The sequence below is a fragment of the Juglans microcarpa x Juglans regia genome, chromosome 3S (genome assembly GCF_004785595.1).
Source record: "Juglans microcarpa x Juglans regia isolate MS1-56 chromosome 3S, Jm3101_v1.0, whole genome shotgun sequence".
In the NCBI taxonomy this organism is placed as follows: domain Eukaryota; kingdom Viridiplantae; phylum Streptophyta; class Magnoliopsida; order Fagales; family Juglandaceae; genus Juglans; species Juglans microcarpa x Juglans regia.
In genome coordinates, this window is record NC_054599.1 from 15,995,213 (window position 1) to 16,019,436 (window position 24,224).

Here is a 24,224-nt window from a genome sequence, read left to right on the forward strand (position 1 = left end):
CTTAAAAGCGCATATATATATATATATATATATATATATATATATATAAAATGATGATTTGGATAATGTGATGATATAGTCTTAAATAAGGTAAATAAAATATTATTAAAATTATATTTTTTAATATTATTATTATTATTTTAAAATTTAAAAAAGTTGAATTATTTATTATATTTTATATAGAAATTTAAAAAATTTATAATGATGAGATAAGATGAATTGAGAGTAATTCTGTATCTAACTAATCCTAAATTTTGTTAAGTTTTGCAACACAGCTGGACATTTTTTGTCGTGTGATTTATTCAATTTTTTTAAAAAAAAATTTAAAATATCAATTCTTTTTTAAAATAATTGATGCAAAAGGTTTCTATATCAATTATTTTGTAAGGGATTAAATAAGCCTAGCATTACAAAGTAATCGGAGTAGACACCAAAAGCTAAATTGAAAATTCCAATAGAGTACAAATCAATACTAATACCACTTGTGATGCTCTGAATGAGAGATAAATATATGCATTTTCATGAATATGAATACTCATTCTGCAACTTCATATTTTACGTTAATATAGGAAGTTAATTGAAATGTTTACATATTTCGAAAGTATAATCTATTTTGGAGCCCAAATAAAAAAGCATATAATCTATTTTGATCTCTAAGATACTTGTGTTAAGAACTTGATAAAAGCATAAAAGAAACTTGAGAACAGAGAAGGGAATGAAATTTGTACTGAAATTGTATTGAATGAATTGATCACAATACAAGCAGCTTTACATTGTATTTATACTGAAGTAGTAAAAATAACAGAAATAAAAGAAAATGACTAATATTAATTCTCTAGTTTGACATTTTCCTCTTTGAACTTTAATTCCATATTTTCAATCTGCGATGTTATACTCCAACACCCCCCTCAAGATAAATATGAATGTTAAGAATGTTCATCTTGTAAAGAGTGTGATGAAAAGGTAAAGAACCAAGTGGCTAGGTAAGTATATCTGCCAACTGTAACTGAGAAGGAATGTAAAACAATTTGATAAGATTCTGCTGCAGCTTCTCTCAAACAAGATGGCAATCAATCTAGATATGTTTGGTTCTTTCATGTTGGACTGGATTTATAGCAATGAATATGGCAGATTTGTTGTTAGTGTATAATACTGTTGGTTGAGAATGATTAATCTGTAAATCATGTAAAGCATAAACTAGCCATTGAACTTCACAAGTTGTAGCTGCAAGAGCTCTATATTTTGTTTTCAGCAGAAGATCTACTAATGGTTGCTTGTTTTTTGGATTTCCATGAGATCAATGAATTTCTCAAGAAAATTGCACAGGATTTCCATGAGATCAATGAATTTCTCAAGAAAATTGCAAATCCTGTGACACTTATTCTTGTATCAATGCATCCTGCCCAGTTACTATCTGAGAAAGCCTTAAGTTGAAGTTTTGAAGATGTTGAAAAGAACAAGCCTTGTCCTGGCGTGGCCTTCAAATACCTTAACACTCTGACTATTGCTTGGTAGTGACTAATAGCAGGTTTGACAAGGAATTGACTTAAGACTTGAACAGAATAAGCAATGTTTGGTCTTGTGAGTGTTAAGTACCATAATCTTCCAACAAGTCTTCTATGGACTGGTGGATCTTCATAGAGATTAGGATCTTCAACTTGAGGTTAGACTCCATTGGAAAAGCAGTAACCTTTGAACCAATTGTACCCGTATCTTGAAGAATATATAGTGCATACTTTCTTTAGCAAAGAGAAATGCCTATTTTGGATCTTGCTACTTCTATACCAAGAAAGTATTTTAGTGGCCCCAAATCTTTTATAGTAAATTGGTTGTGTAAAAAATCCTTTACGAGTTGAATTTCTTACAAATTATCACCAACTCGTAATACATCATCTACATATACTAGTAGTGCCATGAAAGAAGTTACAAATTTCTTGATGAATAAGGAACAATCAGAACTATCTTGAATAAAACCATAACTGAGAAGGGCAGTAGACAGTTTTTCAAACCACTGTCTAGAAGCCTAATTGAGGCCATAAAAGGCTTTTTAAAAGTTTGCAAACTTTGTCATCTTGATTAGTTTGGCCAGGGGGCAACTTCATATAGACCTCCTCATGCAATTCACCATATAAAAATGCATTGTTTACATCTAGTTGGTGAATGTGCTAGTTTTTAATTGTAGCAACAACAAGCAATAGTCAAATAGAAGTTATCTTGGCTACAGAAGAGAAGGTATCAAAAAAAGCTAATCCTTCTTGCTGAGTATAGCATTTTGCCACTAATCTAGCTTTGTGTCTTTCTATGGTTTCATCAGTTTTATATTTAACTCGAAACACTCATTTACAACCAATGGTTTGTTTATTTTTAAGAAGAGTAACAAGCTCCCAGGTTTTATTCAACTTTAAAGCATTAAGTTCATTTTTCATAACTTTTTGTCATTCTAAAAATTTAGCAACTTGTTTATAAGTTTTGGGTTTTGGACAATTTGAGATAGAGGCAAGAAAAACTTTATGTGATGTTGATAAACTATTAATAGATAGGAAAGTAGAAATAGGATAGAAATGATCTTTTGTAAAACAATCAATAGAAGAAATGGAGGGAGCTGCATTTGAAGAAACATTGCTATAATAGTAATCCTTCAGAAAAGTAGGTGTTTGTCTAACTCAAGAAGATTTTCTGATATGTGGACTATTGATGGGATTAATTTGAGGCAGAGGCATGTCCTGATCAATGTTTGAACATGTTAATCAATAGGCAAAGTTGATGATGTACTTTAGTTGGGAATAGCAATTGAATTAATAGGAGTAGAAAAACTGCTATATGAAGTTTCTGATGGAGGAAATAGAAAAGAATGATTATTAGAATTAGTAGGAACAGCTGTGAATGGAAAGATATTTTCATGGAATACAACATTCCTAGAAATGAACACTTTGTTGGTGTTAAGGTCCATCACTTTGGAACCTTTAACATTGGAAAGGTAACAAGAAAAATACACTTTGTAGCTCTTGGATCAAATTTCTGTCTGTGATGTTGAAGTGTAGAGGCAAAACAAAGACAGTCAAAAACTTTGAGGTGAGAAAAATTGAGTATTTTGTTGAAAAACATTTCATAAGGTGTTTTATTTTTAAGAAGTGGAGTAGGAATTCTATTTATTATATGTGCTGTAGTTAGTACACAGTCACTCCAAAAAGACAAAGGAATATTGGCTTCAAACATTAAGGCTCTAGATGTACTAAGTAAGGCTTTGTTTGCATTCAAAACCCACCTCAACTTATCTCATCTCATCATTATAACTTTTTCAAATTCCCACACAAAATATAATAAACAATTTAACTTTTTCAAATCCCGAAACAACTTTTCTAAATTTCCACACAAAATATAATAAATAATTCAACTTTTATTCTACTATTTACAAACCATCTCAACTCATCTCAACTCATCTCTGAATCCAAATCACTCCTAAATGTTGATGTTTCCTTTCAACTACTTCATTTTGCTGTGGAGTTTCTACACAACTCTTTTTATGTAAAATTCTATTTTCATGATAGAAATCAGTAAGAAAAAATTATGGTCAATTGTCTAATCTTACAGTTTTTATAGAAGTATTAAATTGTGTATTTATCATTCTGCAAAAGTTTTTGAGTATAGGTGATACTTTAGATTTAGCTGTAAGCATATAAACCCAACTACAATGTGTAAAGTCATCAACAATTGTTAAAAAAAATTTATAACCCAAATAAGAAACAGTTATAAATGGACCTCATATGTCACATGAATCAAATCAAAAATTTTATTAGAGTTGCTATGAGATACAGAAAAAGGTAGTTTTTTTTTTACTTTGCCAAAGGACATATGTCGCAGGCATTTTGACAATCAATAGAAATAGAAATAGAATGATCTAACTGTTTAAGAGAAAACAGTCTAGAAGAAGATACATGGTCTAATCTGCAATGCCAAATATCTAGTGGTTTTTGTGAAATAGCTAAAACAAAAAGGACTGAGTTAGACTTAAAAGAAGTGCAGGAAAAAGCTTGGGGAGAAGCTTGTGACAAGTGATAGAGCCATTGTTTCTCAAATGCAATTTCAATCATCTTCTTCCATGATTGGCCCTGTAAAAGGCAATAAGAACCAAAGAAAGATAAGCAAAGGTTAGAATCTTTGGTTCGTTTAGAAACAGATAGAAGATTAAAAGAGAATGAAGGTACACATAGGACATTTGATAAGAAAAATTGGTTAGAAAGACAAATGGTGTCAATGTGTGTAGCTGGTACAATGTGACCATTAGGTAGATTTATAGAAGCATTGATCTGTTTGGGAGGAGAACAATACAAAAGTGGTGAACAGATCATATGATCTATTGCACTAGTGTCGAGAATCCAAGAATAATTAGATTTTAGAATAAATGAGGCAGAATTGCAAGAAACTTTACCAGAAAACTGTGAAGAAATAACAAGATTACAGGTTGGTGGAACACTCTGAGTATTTAAATAAGGCATATTTGAAGAGGAATTGGCAAGTGCTAAAGAGTTTATTAATTTCTTCAGCAGTTAAAGAAAATCTTTGTTGCTCATTACTATTTTGATTGTAGACCTCATCAGTTGAAATGCCAGCATGTGCAACAGAGTAATTCATTTTTCCTTTTGGTGCAGTCCATCCAGGAGGATACCTATGAAGCTAAAAACACTTGTCAATAGTGTGTCCATTGTATCCACAATGTGTACAATGAAGAGAATACTTAGATTTTTCTTTTGAAAATCTGTATTGATTAGCTGCAGGATTCGACTGTTTGACCATTAAGGCATGAGTTTCATGAAGAACTGAGTTAGTGAGTTGCCTTTGACTTTCTTCTTGAAGCAACAGAGAAAATACTTTGGCCATATTGGTAATGGAATGGCAAGAAGCAATTGACTTCTAACATATGCGTATAAGTCAATCAAGCCAACAAGAAATTTCATAACAAAATCAGATTGTTGTCTTTGTAGCAAGAAAGTGAAAAGATCACAAGTGCAACTGGACATTTTTCCACAAGTACAAGTTGGAAATGGACGATAGCTAACATATTCATCCCAGAGTGTTTTGAAGGCATTGAAATATTCAGTGACAGAAGAAGAACCTTGATTTATGTAGCTTAAAGATTTCTCAAGATGAAAGACTCTTGGTCCATCACTTCTCAAGTATCGATTCTTCAACTCAATCTAAAGATCAAGAGCTGAGGCAACATATAACAAATTATTTCTGATTTCTTTAGAAATGGAATTTATTAGCCAAAAAAGTACCAAATTGTTTGCACGCAGCCAAGTTGTGTGAGCAACAGATTGAGCAACAATAGGAGAGTTGATTGAGCCATCAATAAACGCCACTTTATTCTTGACAGTCAAAGCTATGATGATCGATCGACTCCAAGCTACGTAATTATCTCCATTAAAAATCTCTTAGACTAGAAGAGCATCAGGACTATCACTCAGATGAAGGTAATAGGGACTTGAAGAATCATCTGATGGGTTTGTAATGGTAGAATTGATAGAAGTCATTTCAAGAATGAAGAAACATAAACACGATAGTTTGTAGAACTGTGTAAGGAATCACTACAAGATCTTGAGAAAGATAACGTAATGCAGAAAGAAATGATCGAAAAGAGATAAAGCAAGTTCCAAAAAAGAGAAATTTGTGAAAATATTTTCTAATCTAATACCATGTTAAGAACTTGATAAAAGCATAAAAGAAACTTGAGAATAGAGAATGGAATGAAATTTGTACTGAAATTGTATGGAATGAATTGATCACGATACAAGCAGCTTTACATTGTATTTATACTGAAGTAGTAGAAATAACAGAAATAATGGAAAATGACTAATGCTAATTCTCTAGTTTGACATTTTCCTTTTTGAACTTTAATTCCATATTTTCAATCTGTGATGTTATACTCCAACAACTTGCATGGAGGCAAGTATGCCCCCTGTCGTACTCGCTCTTCATGCTTCTTCAGGAAACGAACCTTATGTTCCTTCATGGTGCTAGGCTGCTAGCCAAGGTGAAGAACATTGTGCTTGATCCAAGTTACTCATCGAGGTGATGAGCACTTTTGCTCGTATGTTGTTTGTCTGGGTGATGAGCACTTTTGCTCTCCGCGATACTCACAAGTCATGGCAAAGGCATGACTTGTTCTTTAGATTTATAATTATCTTTCTTGATTCTCAAACATGCAGTGTTTGTTTCACAAATTTTGTAAGTATCCTAAGTATGCATTATGCTTGTCATGATGAGCTGAAGCTTATTTCGTTCGCTTAGTGTGTTGCAAATAGGTGCGGGTTGTCCTTTTGTTTGTGAGATGAGCATGGTACTCACTCATTGCATATAGTAGTGAGCTCAAATCTCGACCACAGGTTCTCCAAGGTGGGTGCTCGCCACGGGGAGCGAGCACTTTGCCTTTCCATGATTTGCATCAAAGTAACTAGTTTCGTGCTCCTTTATGGTGTTTTTTGGGGTTGAGGATCATTATGCTTCATCCAGGTTGCTCATCAAGGTGACAAGCACTTTTGCTCCTGTGTTACTCGCTTAGGTGGCAAATACTTTTGCTCTATATGGTGCTTGCCTCAGAGCAAGCACTTTTGTAAACGAATCACTATTTTGAAATTTGACATTAGAAATGAGAAACTTTAAAAAAGAATTTCCAAGACCGATACACTATTATTTTATTTTATAAAGTGCAATTCTTAAAATTAGCTTGAGAAAAAGACATTTAAAGACTTGTGAAGCCAAGCATAAAAGGTGGAGAATGACATAGAAACAATAAAATTCATAAGCATAACTACAGTGCATACTTGTGGGTGTATTTATAAGGATCAATATGCCTCACATAGTGCAATCTCCCTTGAGAGTACAATACTGGAGTTGGTAGAGTTCAGAATTATATTTTCATTTTCATTATAATTCTTTTAGGATAAAATTTTTAATGTTGCCTAATAACATGGTTTGTTTTAGGGGTGAATTCGGTCCGGTCCGGTCAGTTTGGATGGTATTTTTTTGAACCGAACCGAATCTTTTGGTCTAGAGTTTTCCCACCCTAGACCGGACTAGTCCCTATCGATCTGGTCCAATCCGGTCTGTTCGGTGCATAGGATCCGTTTAGATCCTACTTCACTCTAAACATCCATAGTAACCCATGAGTTCACTCGACTTCTTCTCGAGCTGACACTCGAGTGAAGATCAACTCCTGAGTTCGCTCGATAGGCGCTTGACACACCGTCCGAGCGAATCACTAACCCTAGTGTTCGCTCGAGTTCGTATCGACATATCGCTCGAACCAAGAAGAAGAGAAAATGAAGGAGAGATGGAGAAAAATTACATCATTAACTTATATAATTACTAGATAAAAATAATATATTAAATTATTAAAAATATAGTTCGGTCCAATCCGGTCTGTTTTTTCGATCCGGACCGAATTTTGTACACCCCTTAATTTGTTTAATGGGCATTTTTAAAAGAGTGTTGCTAAGGTGCCACTTGGACGTGCCCCTTAGGCAAAATTTTCTTTTTAAATTTTTAAATTTATAATTTTTAGTACTTTTAAATATTTTTTAAAATATAAAAAAATACCAATACATTAATAGTCACTTTCTTAATCAGTAAGTAAAAGAAAAAAATGTAAAAAAAATTAAATACATTAACAGTCAAAATGAGAAGGCAAAATGGAATGGCATTATAGCATAATTCTTTTTAAAATTTTGTTAAAAGTTGGCAGTAGATTGATCATACTTGTCCACTTGTGATTAGTCGTGATTTAAATTAATTTAATGAATTAATTAAATTTGGATGGATGGACTATTTTGATATGTAAGAATCAAAACCTTAAGGACCATCCACCTCTTGCAGCATCGAGAAGCTGGCCGTGGGGCACTGCGGCCACCCTTGGAAAATTCTGCATGGGCCGCTTGGTAGGATTGGATATCGATGCACATATTTCAAATCTCTCACACCATTCTCAGGCCCAGCATGGTCTTCTTTCTGGAAAGCCCATTTAAAATTCCATCACTAACCCCAATCATCAACAAACCCTAAGGGTAAAATAGTCAACTAAAAAATCCATCCGTCCATCATCCGCCATCCCCCAAATAAATCCCCAAACCCTACCCTCAAATATCTCTCGTGCCTTTGCCGCCGAAAACCCTAGCGGATAGCGAGAGAGTGAGAGAGAGCGAGAGAAAATGACGACCCGGTTCAAGAAGAACAGGAAGAAGCGGGGGCACGTGAGCGCTGGACATGGTCGCATCGGGAAGCACAGGAAGCACCCGGGAGGCCGCGGAAACGCCGGAGGCATGCACCATCACCGGATCCTTTTCGATAAGTACCATCCTGGGTATTTCGGAAAGGTCGGTATGCGATATTTCCACAAGCTCCGCAACAAGTTCTACTGCCCCATCGTCAACGTCGACAAGCTCTGGTCCCTAATCCCCAAGGACGTCAAGGAAAAGGCCTCCAAAGACAACGCTCCTCTCATTGACGTCACCCAGTTCGGCTTCTTCAAGGTCTTGGGCAAGGGCGTCCTCCCGGAGAACCAGCCCGTAGTCGTGAAGGCCAAGCTCGTCTCGAAGATTGCCGAGAAGAAGATTAAGGAGGCCGGTGGTGCCGTTGTCCTCACCGCTTAGGTTTTGTTGCTTTGGTTATAATTTGGGTTCATTTTAAATTTTGATCTTTATAGGAACTACGTTTAACCTTGTGTTTGTACTATTAGCATTTCGCACTGAGTTTTAAACGATGGGATTATTTATGCTTATGTTTTTCGCATTGGTAGATTTTGTGTTTATGCATAATATTTTCATTTCTGATACTGTGAGAAGAGCTCATTTGGTAGATCGTTCGCCATTTTGCCAAATTTTATAACTACATTTTACTGGCCGGATAGGTTACTGTCGTAATTGTATGTGCTTTTGTATTGGTGCTTTCTTTGTTGTTCTTAGCAATTCATTTCTGTTATCAGTCTTTGATAATAAGATGCCTGATTTTTGCTGGGAATTATTTTTATTGGTGCCGGGTGTCTAGGAACAAGGCCCCAATTTATCCTGGGGGTGCACCTTATCGAGTTTTTTGTGCAAGTGCAACTCGGATAATTCAAAATGAAATTCCTCTAGTTGAGCAGCCTTTAGAAATTGTTAACACCCAAGAGTGGAAGCATACCTGCAAGACCAAAACTTTCTTGTTGTTAAATGCCATCCGATATATTGTAAAGTTCTTGTTATTGTATAGTAGAAGTGACGTATTCTTCGTGTAAGATTTGTGAGATGAAATGAGATGGTTTTAGATGAGTTGAATAAAAAATCGTTAAAATATTATTTTTTAATATTATTATTGTTTTGAGATTTGAAAATTTTGAATTGTTTATTATATTTTATGTGAGAATTTGAAAAAGTTGTAATGATTAGATGAGATGAGGTGAGATGATTTTTGTACCCAAACGAGCCCTTAGTCATTACTCCCATGTTTTGTAGTTTATTTTACGGATGTTGTCTTTGAAAGCTTCTTTGGTCTTCTATATTGGTATTGTTTAACTGGTTAACAATAGCTTGGCTCAAGGCAATTCTCCCCGAATATTATATGGAGAATGTGAATGGGTGCACAATAGGGGTGCTACCCGCCCCCGCATGGGCGAGGGTTGGGATTTTTTCCCCGGGCCCTACCCCTAGGCAGCGGGGGCAAGGTACCCCGTTCGTTGACGGGGGTGTGGGGGTTGACCTCCAACCGTTTGCCCCCCGCCCCTCCAATCTCCACAGCAAATTACAATTCAGTGATTCACAATTTCACAGCACATTCATTGAGCACAGTCAAGCAATTCATAAAACCACATGCATAATCAAATCTTCTACTATTCACAATCTCATTCTCCTTTAATCCCATCCTCCAATCTCCATCCACAAATTTAAAAAATATATATATATGGGGCGATTGACAAAGAGATTCGGGAGTGAGCTATTGAGCCCTACTTACATTCGCCTGGCGCTGAGGTTGAGACGACGATGGAAATCTGCGATGGCTACGGCAACTCGGGATGAAGATGGTGATTGGTCATTGGTGAGGCAAATGGTGACTCAAGAATCTCAGAGAGAGAGAGAGAAGAGAAGATGCATTGCAAGGAAGAAGAGAAATAGGGGTTGGGGGTGCTCTTCGACTAGGTGTTAAACCCATAATCAAAACGCCGTCGTTTTGATTAGGGGCAGGGGTATTAAAAGAAATATCCATGCCTGGGTATTTCTTTTAATATAATATGTATTACATATAATATATATAATTAATATCTATATTATAAACGGAGCGAGACGTGGTATATACGGGGCGGGGTTCCACCCTATCCCGCCCTCACCTCCGCTTGAAGGCCCATATGTGGGCGGGGTCCCCCCGCACCCTGCAGAGGCGGATGGAGTAATCTGCCTAGCCTCACGGGGGCGGAGAGGTCAGGGGACAGGGCAGCGGGCCCCTGCTGCCCACCCATAGTGCACAATATGTGGAGATAGGTACTAGCTGGTGGGTTTTTCTTATTAACTTGATCTCTTTATGTTTCTTCTCGATGTTTTGGTTTATATTTCATCTGCATCTGTTGCCCTTGTGCCTATTATATTGCATTTGCAGTTTGTTCATCCCAAGTCATTTTTTTCTGAAAAACCCTATCGGTATATATGGTTGATAAAAACTTATTTCAAACTATTTTTTATTCAATTTCTCGTATCTACTCGGAAAAAAAAGGGTACATATTTTCTCAAGAATCGGATTTGATGGCTCTTTTGCAGTTGAGGTGCAACCCTATGACAAGATCAATATACCACTTATTACCCACTCTTTTTACACATTAGGTAAGGCCTCTGTTGATGTTAAAGGAAGCAACACTAATATTAGTTGTTGAAGTATTCATTGAATCCTTCAATAAGGCTGGAGACTAGGTTACGATTCAAATCTGACTTGAGGGACCTGAGCGGCTTTCTACTCTCTAGGACCCTCCTCCTTCCTCTCGGATTCCTAGCTAGTGGTTATTACTATGAGTCTATGATCATATTTGGGCAGGGAAGCCACTCTGGTTGTCTCCTATCCTTTTAAAACCTGGGAAAAAAATTATAGGGGTAGTGTCCTTGGCACACAATGCAATAAGATGACTTCAAAGCATTCCTTTTCCAGATGGATCTGAAACCATTATGTTATCGCCATTATTTCTCTTTACCTTGTTTGGAATGAAAGTTATAATTCTTTCATATTAGATGTTTGAATTTTTACAAAATGTATACAATTGCTCCAGTGTGGGACTTGAATTGTGGAATTGGGTTTTATAAATAATTATTGGATCTCGATTTAATGTATTGTTATTAGTATTTGTATGTAATGTGAAATTTAGATATCATTTCACGAAGACGAGCGATGAAAAAACTTCAATTAGTCTTTGACTAGATCATGCACACAGTGAGTAGTGATACTCAGTAATCAGTGTATTAGAATAGAAGATAGAACATTTCAAGATGAGATAACTGAAGTTCCTACAGCTGTTAAAGGTTCATCAAGCTTTCCAATCTGCTTCAGAAAGTGAATATTTTATTACTCCGGGCAAGGAATGAATCTTGCTCTTCAAAAACATGTAACATGTAAACCAAATTGTTGAGAGAGAGCCCTAGCGATATTAAGAAAATTGGCTTCTAGAGTGGCCTGCAATTTGCCACTGATGTTCTGCAAAAATCTGGTTGGGAAGCTTCCTTTTCATCACTCTTAGGTCTCGGCTGTTTTGTCGACATCGTTCTCTGCGTGACCTCCCCATTTCTTTATTCTGTCTTCAGCAATAGAAGCCTGCATAATTGCATTTCACACCAATTTAGTTAAATCCCTCTTATGGTTGTTGACATGGGGCTCACTGTCGAACAAAACTTGTGTAATTTGAGATTGCCATTCTTGTAAGAAATACGATTGATTTGCTTGTTGTGTATAGAAATTTTTTTCAAAGTTTACCTCTTTGTTCCAGTTGGTCCTATAAATTATGAAGAAAAGAACACACGTTTGTACAATCGTTCCTGTCATCATTCCATACCAGATACCCTGAAAATTAGAAATCAACACCATCAAGTAATTAGAAGGAAGTTAGTTTTTCATGTATTTGATTGTTACTTTTTCTTTATTATGATGAGTTGCATCGAGAGGGAGAGAGAATTAGGTACCCTGACACCCATATCGAGCTTGTAACCCATAATGAGACCCAGAGGGATCCCAAACACGTAGTAACATGCAATGTTGACATAAGCGACAACAGCTTGCCATCCTGCTCCAATTGCCACCCCTGCACAAACAACATTCATCCATTGCCTAAAATCAATTTTCTCTACTCCTAAATCTTTTTTTTTTTTTTTAAATGTATACCAAAAGATGCAAATAAATGTACAGGATGAATTCAATAGACATTCAAAAGGGAGCTAGGCAAAAGTTCTAGGAACAAGGTAGGAGCTGGTACCCGAGAGAACAGGTTGAACATTGTTAATGACAATGCATAGAGCCAGTATTGGAGTGAGCTCCTTAACTAGATCTTCTACATCTGTATCACTCGAAAACAAAGATGGGTAGTCGTTTCGTGTGATTATCAGAATGAGGGAGAGGACGACCCCGATTAGAAATGATGTTATCACTGCCACCACTAATGAAAACTTGGCTGTTCTTGGATGAGCTGCTCCCAATTCATTTGACACCCTCACACTGCAAAATATTCATTTATTTTTAATACCATTTATGTTTTGCAAATAAAGAAACATATATGGCTTGATTAGAGGTCGATCGTGTGCTTGATCTGCATGCATGCAACATATATATTACCTTATGGCGGCATTCATCCCAAGAGCTACCATGATTGTCCATCCCAAGATGTTCATGCTGAAACATCAACAACAACAAGCACAGCAAAACAAACAGTCTAAATAGAATATATTATATATAATTACATTAAAATCCAATGAAAAATGAGACATCTAAAACTAAAATGCAAAATTCTTTAAATTTTTTTAGAAGGGTTGGAATAAAATAGAATAAGTTTTACGCCCCATTTGAATAGTGAAAATATTTTATCTCATCTCAATTCATCTCATCATTACAATTTTTTCAAATTCAAAAATAAAATATAATAAACAATTTAACTTTTTCAAATCCTAAAATAATAATAATATTTAAAAATAATATTTTAATAATATTTTATTTAACTTTTAATTTTTATCTAAAATCATTTTATTTCATCTCATTATTCAAACGGGACCTTATATGAAGACATCATTTGGGGCAAATATGCATGCTAGCATGATGAGCCCATCCTCTAGGATATCTACAAGATCTATAATTGTGGAAGAAGAAAGTTTTAAGTAGTGAATAATTTGTGAAATAGTCTGAGATTATCTGAGAATAGTTATATTCCTAAATAGACCCTTACGCTCATTGAGAGGCGCATCATCCATTCTTGTAGTAAGTTTAACATAATTTAAAAATTCACGTTAATAAATCCTAAAACAATTTAAAATTTTGAAGATCTATGTATAAGACTTCTTCTTTTCTATGTAATGCTTCGCTTCTTTTTTTTTTTTCTTTAATTTATTATAATCGAAGAAGGCGACGTTTAGGCCATTCTACAAATTAGATTCCAAACTAAAAAAATAAAAAATAAAAAATAAAATAAAAGTAATAATTAAATAATTTATCCTACCATTACAAGGATAACGACCAGTTATATTAACAATTCAAGATTTCACCAAACTTTGATTGGTAGGTTTCCTTCATTTTCAATGGCTTAAATGGATCATATATCCACCACTCCCCTTGTGAGATGTATACTTATAATCTCGGGGCCAAATCCATTGATCATTCGTTCTCAGAAGGCTCTTTCCTGGTCATGAATAAGTAAAAGGATTATATACGGTTTTGGAGTGTAGTCTCCGCGTATTTTATTTAAAAAAAATATATAAATATAAAATTTACATGAAAAAAAATTAATTTTTTAATAATATATACTACTTTTTAAAAAAAAATATGCGCGATATTTACGCAAACAATTACTCATAAGTAAATGTCGGTCTATCCTAGAAAAGCTTGATCATCTTGTGGATATCATTAGCAAAAAGAAGGCCGATGGAAATGATGATGAAGAATGTTAGGTCAATTATTTCTGTCATTATTATTATAACTATTATTACTATTTCTTTTTCCTTTTTTTTTTTCCTTGTCGTTATATTAAGAAAGCTGGTGGGAATATTAGGTTTCAAGATATATAAATAATATTTACAGCCGTTAAGTGTATAAATATTGTACAATTTCTTTAAAAAAAGTAAATAAATATATAACTCGCATGAGAAAAAATTAATTTTTTTAATAGTAAACTCTACTATTTTTCAAAATAATTAGGCAACGCTTGTATACTTCACAATTGTATATATCATTACTCTAAATTTTTTATATTAAAAATTTTCTCTTTTTGATTTTATTATTATTTTTTTCCAGTTTTGTTTTTTTGTTTTCTTGGGTCCGTCTGAATTTAATTGATGTTCACAGAACATAAAGCAAAGGTTGGAAGTAGTGAAACTGACCATATGGACAAGGCATCGACTGAAACTTCCGCATTCTTCAGATATCCAGCGAAGAGGATTAGCGCCATGAAATACCAAACTTCCAAGCTGTAAGTAGAAAACATATGTTCATGATATCAGCGTTACTGCACCATCCAACGTTGAATGCTCTTGAACCACACAAATTCATGTCTTTTTTATCAGTCGACAAATACTACTTTTCTTCCTCATTTATCGTAATTCTTAATCGTTTCAATTTATATAAAATAATATTAAATAATTTCGTCATATTTTATACCATGAAATAATTTCAATAATTTTTTAGAACAGTTACTTTATCTCTTAATTTATACCACTCAATTTATTCCCTTATTGTGGTGTCACGTGACTTATTTAAAAAAATTTTAAAAAACATAAACATAGACAAGACTCATATAAGCCTTTGTAAAAAAGTGAACTCCACTTAAAAAAAGTATAAAAAAAACTATCATTTATTAATGGAACCCATTGTTTTATAAAATGCTTGTATGAGATTTGTCTATTTAGGATTTGTATCTAGCATTACTCAAATATATATTTTCTAAATTCTTTAAATTTTTTTTAATAAATGCCCGTTAATGTGGCAAATTGAGTGGTATTAATTATTGGACATGGTAACATTTTCTTTTTTCTTTTTAATATAAATTACAGATTATTTTGAGTTTATGGTATCAATTCATATGATAAAAAAATAAAATTAAAAAAGATGGTATTTTCTGTTTTGGACATTAAATGACACATTGGCGTATTGCTGTGTGATCGGTGATCGATATTTGTAGGCCTTTTTTTCTAAGAAATTTTCAGGCTTTCCGGTTCCCTATAAAACTAGAAGAAATGTTATGTATAGTTCTAAAATGAGAATTGTATTATAACTCTAGTTAATTTTATCTTTAAATTTTTTTAAAATTATAATAATATTTTTATTAAAATAATATTTTTTTTATTTAATAAAAATGTTGTACATACAGTCTAAAAATAAAGACTGCAAATAAATTTTTTTCTAAAACTAGTATGCCTCACATGTAATGACAAAAAAACACCCTCGTACACAGTTTCATGTGACAAGGATTTTTGTTCTCTCTTTTTAATGACAAGACAGGATCTTGAGTCCCAGGTATAATAATAATAATAACGATGATACTCATCATTTTAATTCTTACTGATCCTACCCCGTTAGACAAACCATCATGAAAGTACTGCACATTAAAAAGCGTTTAATACTGTGTATTATGATGTTAAAAAAAAAAAAATTACCTATTATTCCCACATTATATATAAATTTTTATTTATTTATTTATATTAAATATACAATATATAGATGATAAGTAAAAAAATTAATTAATCTGTGAAGAATAAAATAAAATAAAAATAAATATAATATATGATAGAGGATGATAAAGAACAAAATTAAAAAGAAATATCGTAAATTACGAGGATACGTGGCTTACGAAGACTGAAATTATAACTTTAAATGCAAAAATTTATTTCTCGTCCAATTAACACACGCACACAGCCTTTAAAAAATTGATTTATCCATGTACGTGTGTTTATACAGGTAAGAGCGAGAGTAGCACCGCTCCTTTTTTATCGCTAGTTATTTTTTATGTATTGTTTTACATTATTTTAATATTTTTAAATATTTAAAAAAAATAAAAAAATATATCAATATTTTTAAAATCATTTTTTTAATTATTAAATAAAAAAAATATTCAGAATGGTATACTGTAGCAGTCAACTATGGGCTGCATACAAACTTTTCTCTATACGCAATGCTATTTGCAATAATTTTTATTATTTTAATCATACACCGTTTAATATAATAATTCTAACAACTATTCATAATAAAATGTAATAATAAAAGAAAATGATACCTGAGTTTATCTCGTTAAAATTAATGTTATTTTTTATTTTTTAATACTTAAATAAGTTACTATTAGTAAAATGAAGTATTTTTTATTTTTAAAAATATTAAAAAAAATGCAATTACACATGATAACTTTGAAAGAACAAACTCATGAATTGAGTAGCTAGCATCATCCAATAATATAAAATATAAGCGTTTAGAGTCACAAATAAATTTTATAAAAAAAATAAGTTTATAAACTTTATATAATATATTGATTTATTTTATAATAAAAATAATTTTATAATATTATATTAATTTATAAATTTATTCTTTTATAATATTTCTTGCCACTCCGGCTGAACCATATTTAATAATAAAATTGAAAAAAAAAGTAATGAAGATGAGAGTACCAGAGCATAACTGCGGAGGCCAGAGATAATCTCACGAAACCCCAAAGATTCTGAAATGCCCTCATTGAAAACCCAGACCAGGCCCGACCGCAAGTCCCACAGAAAATATAAATAAGCTGTGCAACCACTATCAACACCCACGATGAGTTCAGCACCACCGCCGCTCCCACCAGCCCCCATCCCAACTTCAGCATCAACAACCAGCTAAAGAAAGTGTGTAGAACCAGAACCACCGCTGCAATCACCGCCATCACCATTATCTTGCTTTGCGACTGCAGGAACTTTGCGATGGGGAAGTTCATCGCGTAAGCGAAAAGCTGCGGAATCATCCAAATGGCGAAGACTCCCGCCGCTTCCGATATCGCTTCGGTTTGGCCGATGAGTTTCAAGAGTGGCTCCGCAAAGATGTACAGAAGGCTTAGAAACAAAGCCGTGGTCACCAGAATCACCCACGACCTTTGCATGTAGATCCCCAGCATATCAATCTGTCCAGCTCCGACTGCTTGCCCGCATAGCGTTTCGAGCGCGCTACCCATTCCAAGCTAATTTGATATTGATCAGTATTTGTTAATCAGCTCAACAATCAAGAGAATACATATTCTTCAGAATTTTGATAAAATAGTGCCATTTTGTAGGTACATACCATGATGCCGAAGGAGAAGCCAGCAATAACAGAGTTTTCAATGGAGACAGCTGCGAGTGCTAGAGTTCCGACGTGGCCGGCGAGGACTTGGGTAACGGCACCGAGTGAGTACTGGCATATGGAGGTGAAGATGGCTGGGCCGGCGAGGTACCAGAGCTTCTTTGACTCAACGAGGAACTCTCTGTAGACGTCTCTAAACCCCTTGATAGGAGCGATGTCAGGGACACCGATAACGAACGTGGCTGCGGTGGACTGTATCAGCTGCGCCTGCTCATCCTCTTTGTCTTGGTTTTGGTCCTCGTCCCTGGAGGACAGAAATGGCTGCTTACCATCCTCCATGAGAGAGAGAGAGAGAGAGAGAGAGAGAGATTGGCCTTTAGGTTTAAACTAGCTGTAAGTAGTAGATGGTCAAACCAGCTATAAGGCTCCCATGTCTTGATGATCATCAGCAGACTTGTATATATTCTCTTGCCCCCAACTACCTTTCTTCGTATGAACCAACTTTTATTTGCTACTATAATTATAATGGGTTGCGCCTGACCTTTAAATATATATCTTCTTACATTTTTAAAAATTAATTTCCGTAATTTAATCACTCAAAGTGGTGACCTAATTTTTCTACATCCATCCCAGTACTAGAGTTGATGGTTTGTCATGACATTTTCATTCAAAACAGATGTCAGAAAAAAAGGATTGTGCATGTGTTTGTGGGTTTGATACTTCATTGGGTAATTAATAATTATTTTGTAAATGATGATTGCTCTTTTAGGTCACATATTTCGGCCACGTAGCCTGCCAAGTTGGTGAACCGTGTATGTGTGTGTATATCGATCTATATATATATATATATATATATATATATAAAATATAAATTTCAAAGCTCAGTCGAATGGGGATCATAGATTAATATGCATGGAAGCTCTGCCTTCTTTACATATAAATTATTGATATGGCCTGCCTATTGACTAAAACCTGATGTGTTACTACATACATATATATATATATATATATATATATACCTCGTTATTGGCAAAGCCCTCTGCCCCAGAACATTGGCAGGACTGACTTATAAGGTTAATTGACCAGGTTTTTTCCATCGCATCTGACATGCTGGGTCTGGCCCTTGAACAGATCAATCGGCCAATATTACCTGTTGATCAACGATAACTCTACTCTCTCCCAACATATTTCATCAACTATATATGACTTTTTCAATAAAAAATAAAATCGTTTATTTATCCATTAAACACATTAGTAATTTAAAAAAAAAAAAATTGCCCATTAAACTTAGTAACTAGTATCAAAGATATTTATATTTTGAGTGGTGCTAGGGCCACCGAGACTCTCAGTGAATCTTTGTACAGAACAGTGCAATTTTTTTTGTTTCAAATATTTTTTTATACTCATTTAAACATTTAAAAAAAAAATTCATAAACTCACTAAAAACATTTCCTTAATCATTTATTAAAAAACAACAAAAAAATAAAAATAGAAAAGCCATTTGGTAGCTTTTTTTTGGGTAGTCACTCTAGGTGAGAGTGGGATTTCCCTTATATTTCTTTGTTTTTCAATATTTATAATGAATAATATATTATATACCAACATGCAAATAACATAACAAATGTAAGGACATTTTGGCGTTGTCAATTTAAATTTATGTTTAATAAAATTTTGAAAAATACTTTATATAAGTACCATACAATTTATGATTATATAAGTTTCGTATATTTTTTTTAAAAAAATGAGTTTTATTATTAAAAATATAATTAATTAATTATTTTGTCGCAGGATTCTCACATATACAGTATGGTTGAATATAGATTGGGTTTTAATTGTCTGTTTAGTGAGATTTTGATTTAGACATGATCATCGTGTAAAGCCATAGTACTGCTACGTACGTACTGATATTGAATCATGACAAATTAGCATTATTATTTTATTTTTTTACAACAACTTTCATCTGATCCCCAAATTTTTCTTGCAAAAGGTATATGTATCACTTCCGAAAAGTGAAGTAAATTACTAGATTGTAGTCTATCATGACAAATTAGCATTATTATATATGTATAAGCCATATATATATATATAGTACTTCTTCTAAAACATTGTACTTTGTCAGTATTCTTTTATTTAGAACTCAGCGTCGACGGACTATATTACTAATTGTTTGGTTTTGGTTGGAAATTAATCACAGATTCGGACACTTTTTATCATATGGTTAACAAATTTATGTTTTTATTTTATTTGATCTTGTGAATTCTTCTACTCAACAGTCTTATATTATATGTGTAGTATAAAATTGCTGAGTGAAACATTTTATCAATTTATAAATATGGACAAACAATAATTCATTTAGACAAGTATGAAAGGCTCACATACCGTTAAAGTCACATTGTATGAGTTTTATTTGGATTTAGAGATGAGCTGATATGGTTTTAAATTAATTGAATAAAATATTATTAGAATATTATTTTTAATATTTTTAGATTTAAAAAATTAAATTATTTATTATATTTTATATAAAAATTATAATAATAAAATAAAATAAATTGAGATGAATCTAAGCTAACTTAATTAACAGAGTACTGACAATTATATACGGTACGTACCTCCAACATCAAAACATGAAGATGTTGTTCCGTTCACTTTTCACCACACATCTTACCATCCCTTCATCTCTAATTAACCCACCAAGTCCCACTTGTATATTTGTCTAATCTAAATCTATACCAAGTAGTAGTCACTTTCTCTCCGAATTAATTAGGTGGCTCTGTCGCCTCTCCAGACTCTCTTACCGTAACTCGGACTACTTAGGCCTTCGTTTAGAAGTTAAATTTTTTTTAATTTATCTTAATTTATTATTATAATTTTTTTAAATTCTAACATAAAATATAATAAATAATTTAATTTTTTTAAATTTTAAAATAATAATAATATTAAAAAATAATATTATAATAATATTTTATCATCTCAACTCAACTCAACTCAACTCAATTCAATATCAAAACACAATTTTACCTTCTCATCTTTATTTTTTGTTCTTCTGGTTTTAGGCACGCGCGATAAAGGTACCTGATGAATCAATCGTTTCTTTACTTTTTCTTCGACTCACATTAAATCCTTTCCTCTCTTTCTTGTCGACATACATATGTTACACGTGAAACTTGGTTGCTGCTAAACACTTATTTTAGAATTGTTTGAATTTAGAGATGAGATAATTTATAAATAATAAGATAAAAATTAAATTATTTATTATATTTTATATAAAAATTTGATAAAATTATTTTGAGATTTGAAAAAATTGAATTATTTATTATATTTTATATAAAAATTTTAAAAAATTATAATAATAAGAAGAGATAAATTGAGATGAGTTGAAGTGAATTTTAAATTACTAATCGATCTTACCTACTTGATTATCATTACTTTCCTTAAAAACTGGAGTCGAGGTACCCAGTACTACTCAATTTATCCAACTAATCTTCGAAATAACCTTGATCGGCCAAGTGCACCCGTTACTGATATATGGTTGTTTCTTTAAAGGAAAAAAGCCCACCAAGTAGGCCGGGTCCTAATTAACTTATATAATAATTTGCATGGCAATCATGTCCTGCATGTACTCCCTTGCACTGACGTCCCAGGGCCTCAAGGTCGTTGTATTAACACGTACGTACGTTGAGATCATTTAAATCTTCCGGCCAGATTCCCACATGCAAATGCTGAAAACCAACTAATTTTGTATTTTATATATAGCGTACGAACTTCTTCTAGAAGCACTATATATAGGTTCAGTAATAAACGACATGCGCAAGCTGAGGTTTAATTTGCGCAATAAATCAGCATACTCTCACAGTCTCATGTATGCTTGCATGCACGGAGAGTACAAAAAGTTGTAAGCTAGGCTTTCCACGTTGCAGATCAGACAGGGTTTTGCTGTCACGAATGGACACGATTAACGTTAATGCATAGCCTCCAAAACTCAACTAGATTTGCTAAGAACGGTCTTAATTAATTATAATAATTATGCAAGCTATGATCTACCTGTCAACAAACACGTCGCTTTAATTTATTGACTTCGGAATGGTAGATAGCAGTGATTGTCGATTTGGGAGTCACTTCAAACGTAAGAGAGAGAAGCAGAGAGAGCTATCTGCATACAGCCACAGGTACTGCTAGAACATAGTCCAGACACTACTGCTCGGAAAATAGTACTAAAACGACGAACAAACTCTTATAAGGAATCGTGTTCGAGGCTCTTAGCTCTGGTTACGACAAGCGGTACTTTCTGTTGAATGCGCTGGCCTACATATATTATATATTTGTTTTTTTATACGACTATAATTTTATAAAATATATCGTAAAAATAACATCACTTTATAAAAAAAAAAAGAAATTTAATATATATATATATATATATAGCATTACTTTGTGTGAAATCTTGAGAAAAACTAATTGACTTGTCACTCTATTATTAATACGTCAAATACATTTTTAATGTGAAAGCTTAATTATATATCACATTAATTAACAATAATAATATTTTCGTATTAAGATTGTTTTACTTCTCTAATAAGCAGAAAATTTTTATACATACCAACTTATAAATAGAGTTATTATCTTTTGTTCCTTTGTTTGTGGCTTGAAAATTATAAACAAACAAATATTTGAGAATGTTTCTCCAAAATATTTGAGAAATTTGAAATGTGTTTTCTATTAATTGATTTTATAAAATATTATAAAAAATTAATAAAATTAATCTTCTACGTGAAACTATAACTACATGTAACATTAATAATTAAAATTATATTTTTAAATATTTTTTGTATTGATATTTGTGAGAATGTAACTGAAAAGTTATTTAAATATAAGTTTTAAGGTATCTTTTTATAATTGATTTGTCTGAAAGTTTTTTTAGATTTTGTAGTTTTTAACATGCTATTAACATATAGTAAAATAATCAGACAAAAAGTACTTAAACAGTTAAAATAAATTTATGAAAAAGATGTTTAAAATCAACGTCCAAACTTTATTTTTTATTTAAAAAAAAAAAAAGAAAATTGAAAATTTAACATAACCGATCGAACAAGCCCCGACTGTTCGGCCAAGACTCGTACACGGCTGTAATCTTCAACCAGAAAAGCAAGGCGAAGCTTCCAGTAAAAACAAATTAAGGACTTGTGGTCATAAAAGTTGTCGAAGACTTCGGGGATAAAAGAAACAAAACAGGCACAAGAAAGAGAATAATATCTGTAGTCATCTTCTTATATATTGTTGGAAAGTAACACAAATGCAATCTTGTAACGGTTGGCTCACTCTTTTTTTAAAACAAATTAGATAAATTTATAATTTATTTTAAAAAAAATTATCCTATTAATAATAGATTCCATTACTTTAAAAACAATATGCCATATATCAAAACATCATTGATAATACAAAAGACAGAGGGCATATATGTAATAGAAAAAAAATTTGCGCACCAATATTGAGATGAAAAAGTTGACTTTTCCTTCCTCTTTATATAGCCTCTAATTTTGTTATAAGATTCCAAGTATAAAAAGTGGTGATTCAACCCACCATTTTCCTTTTGATTTGATTACTCCTACCTACTTTCACCCCTCTCTATCTCAATCACCTACTCACTTCTACAACATCACTCCCTACTGCTATTACTATTATCAGCCTTCAAATTCATAACTTCAATGGCTCTCAAGCAAACTCAAGATGTTAAAATACAGATTTTACACAAACTCATTAACTGCAACATCCATACTATTTTAGTTACACATATTTTACACGAACTCACTTACACAAAATTATACAACTTTTACATAAACTCATCAACAAAAATTTTACACAGCCATATCATCACAACATTACATATATTTTACACAACCATATCATCACAAACTTTACACAATTATATCATCATAAATTACACATATTCACATTTTCTATTTTCATTTATACTATCAAATTACACAAGAATAAACTCAGAGAGAGAAAAACAGTGTCTAAAAGAGAGAGAAGACGAAGGGAGAAGAGAGAGAGGCTTACCGTGTCTCTAGAATTTTGAGAGGATGTCTATTGGACTGCGGCCTACGGAGGTGGTTGGGAAACGAGTGGCTGATTGGATGAGGTCGGGGGGGGGGGGGGGGGGGGGTCGTAGTCACAGGAAGAGACAAGTGAGGTCGCGACGGGAGGGAGAGATTCACAGTTGTCGAGAGAGAGAGAGAGAGAGAGAGAGAGAGTATTGCGGGGTGGGGAAGAAAATAATAAGCGGAAAAACGTTGGTTTTAATTTTATTAGCTTTTGTGACGGTTTATTATCGCCGCAAAAGTTGAATACGTCGCCGCAAAAAAATTACACAGAATAGAAAAAATAATTCAAGTAAATTTATTTGTAGCGAGAAAAAGTCACTGCAAATGAAAAGCTAATAATGTCGTCACAAAAACTACTAACCAACAAGAAATTAATATTTCTGGTAAGACTATTTGCGACAAGAAGATGTCGCCGCATAAAACCTTTATTTATTTATTTTTTTTGCTGCAAAAAATTTTTTCACACAAAATTTTACTTACCAACATGATCTCATGGTAAAAGGCTAGTTTTTTTTTTTTTTTCACGAACAATTTTCGTATTATTAGCTAATTATTTTTCATGAATTTATATCTTGAAAAAAAATTCACGAAAAAATCCCATATTTCTTGTAGTGTGTGTTGTAGAGATTC

At 33.0% G+C, this 24,224-nt stretch overlaps 2 protein-coding genes across 2 annotated transcripts; one reads left to right on the plus strand and one right to left on the minus strand.

Annotated features, from left to right (window-relative positions):
• Positions 1-8,090: 8,090 nt before the first annotated feature.
• On the plus strand, positions 8,091-8,790 carry LOC121258608 (60S ribosomal protein L27a-3-like). The gene has a single exon (XM_041160160.1). It carries the CDS (start codon positions 8,205-8,207, stop codon positions 8,643-8,645), a length of 441 nt encoding a protein of 146 aa, XP_041016094.1. The 5' UTR covers positions 8,091-8,204; the 3' UTR covers positions 8,646-8,790.
• Positions 8,791-11,468: 2,678 nt separating this feature from the next.
• On the minus strand, positions 11,469-18,009 carry LOC121258586 (protein DETOXIFICATION 29-like). The gene is made up of 8 exons (XM_041160127.1): positions 17,497-18,009; positions 16,854-17,395; positions 14,580-14,666; positions 12,829-12,885; positions 12,473-12,711; positions 12,183-12,301; positions 11,977-12,063; positions 11,469-11,817 (listed from the first exon to the last, which is right to left on the minus strand). Exons 1-8 carry the CDS (start codon positions 17,833-17,835, stop codon positions 11,740-11,742), a joined length of 1,548 nt encoding a protein of 515 aa, XP_041016061.1. The 5' UTR covers positions 17,836-18,009; the 3' UTR covers positions 11,469-11,739.
• Positions 18,010-24,224: the final 6,215 nt, after the last annotated feature.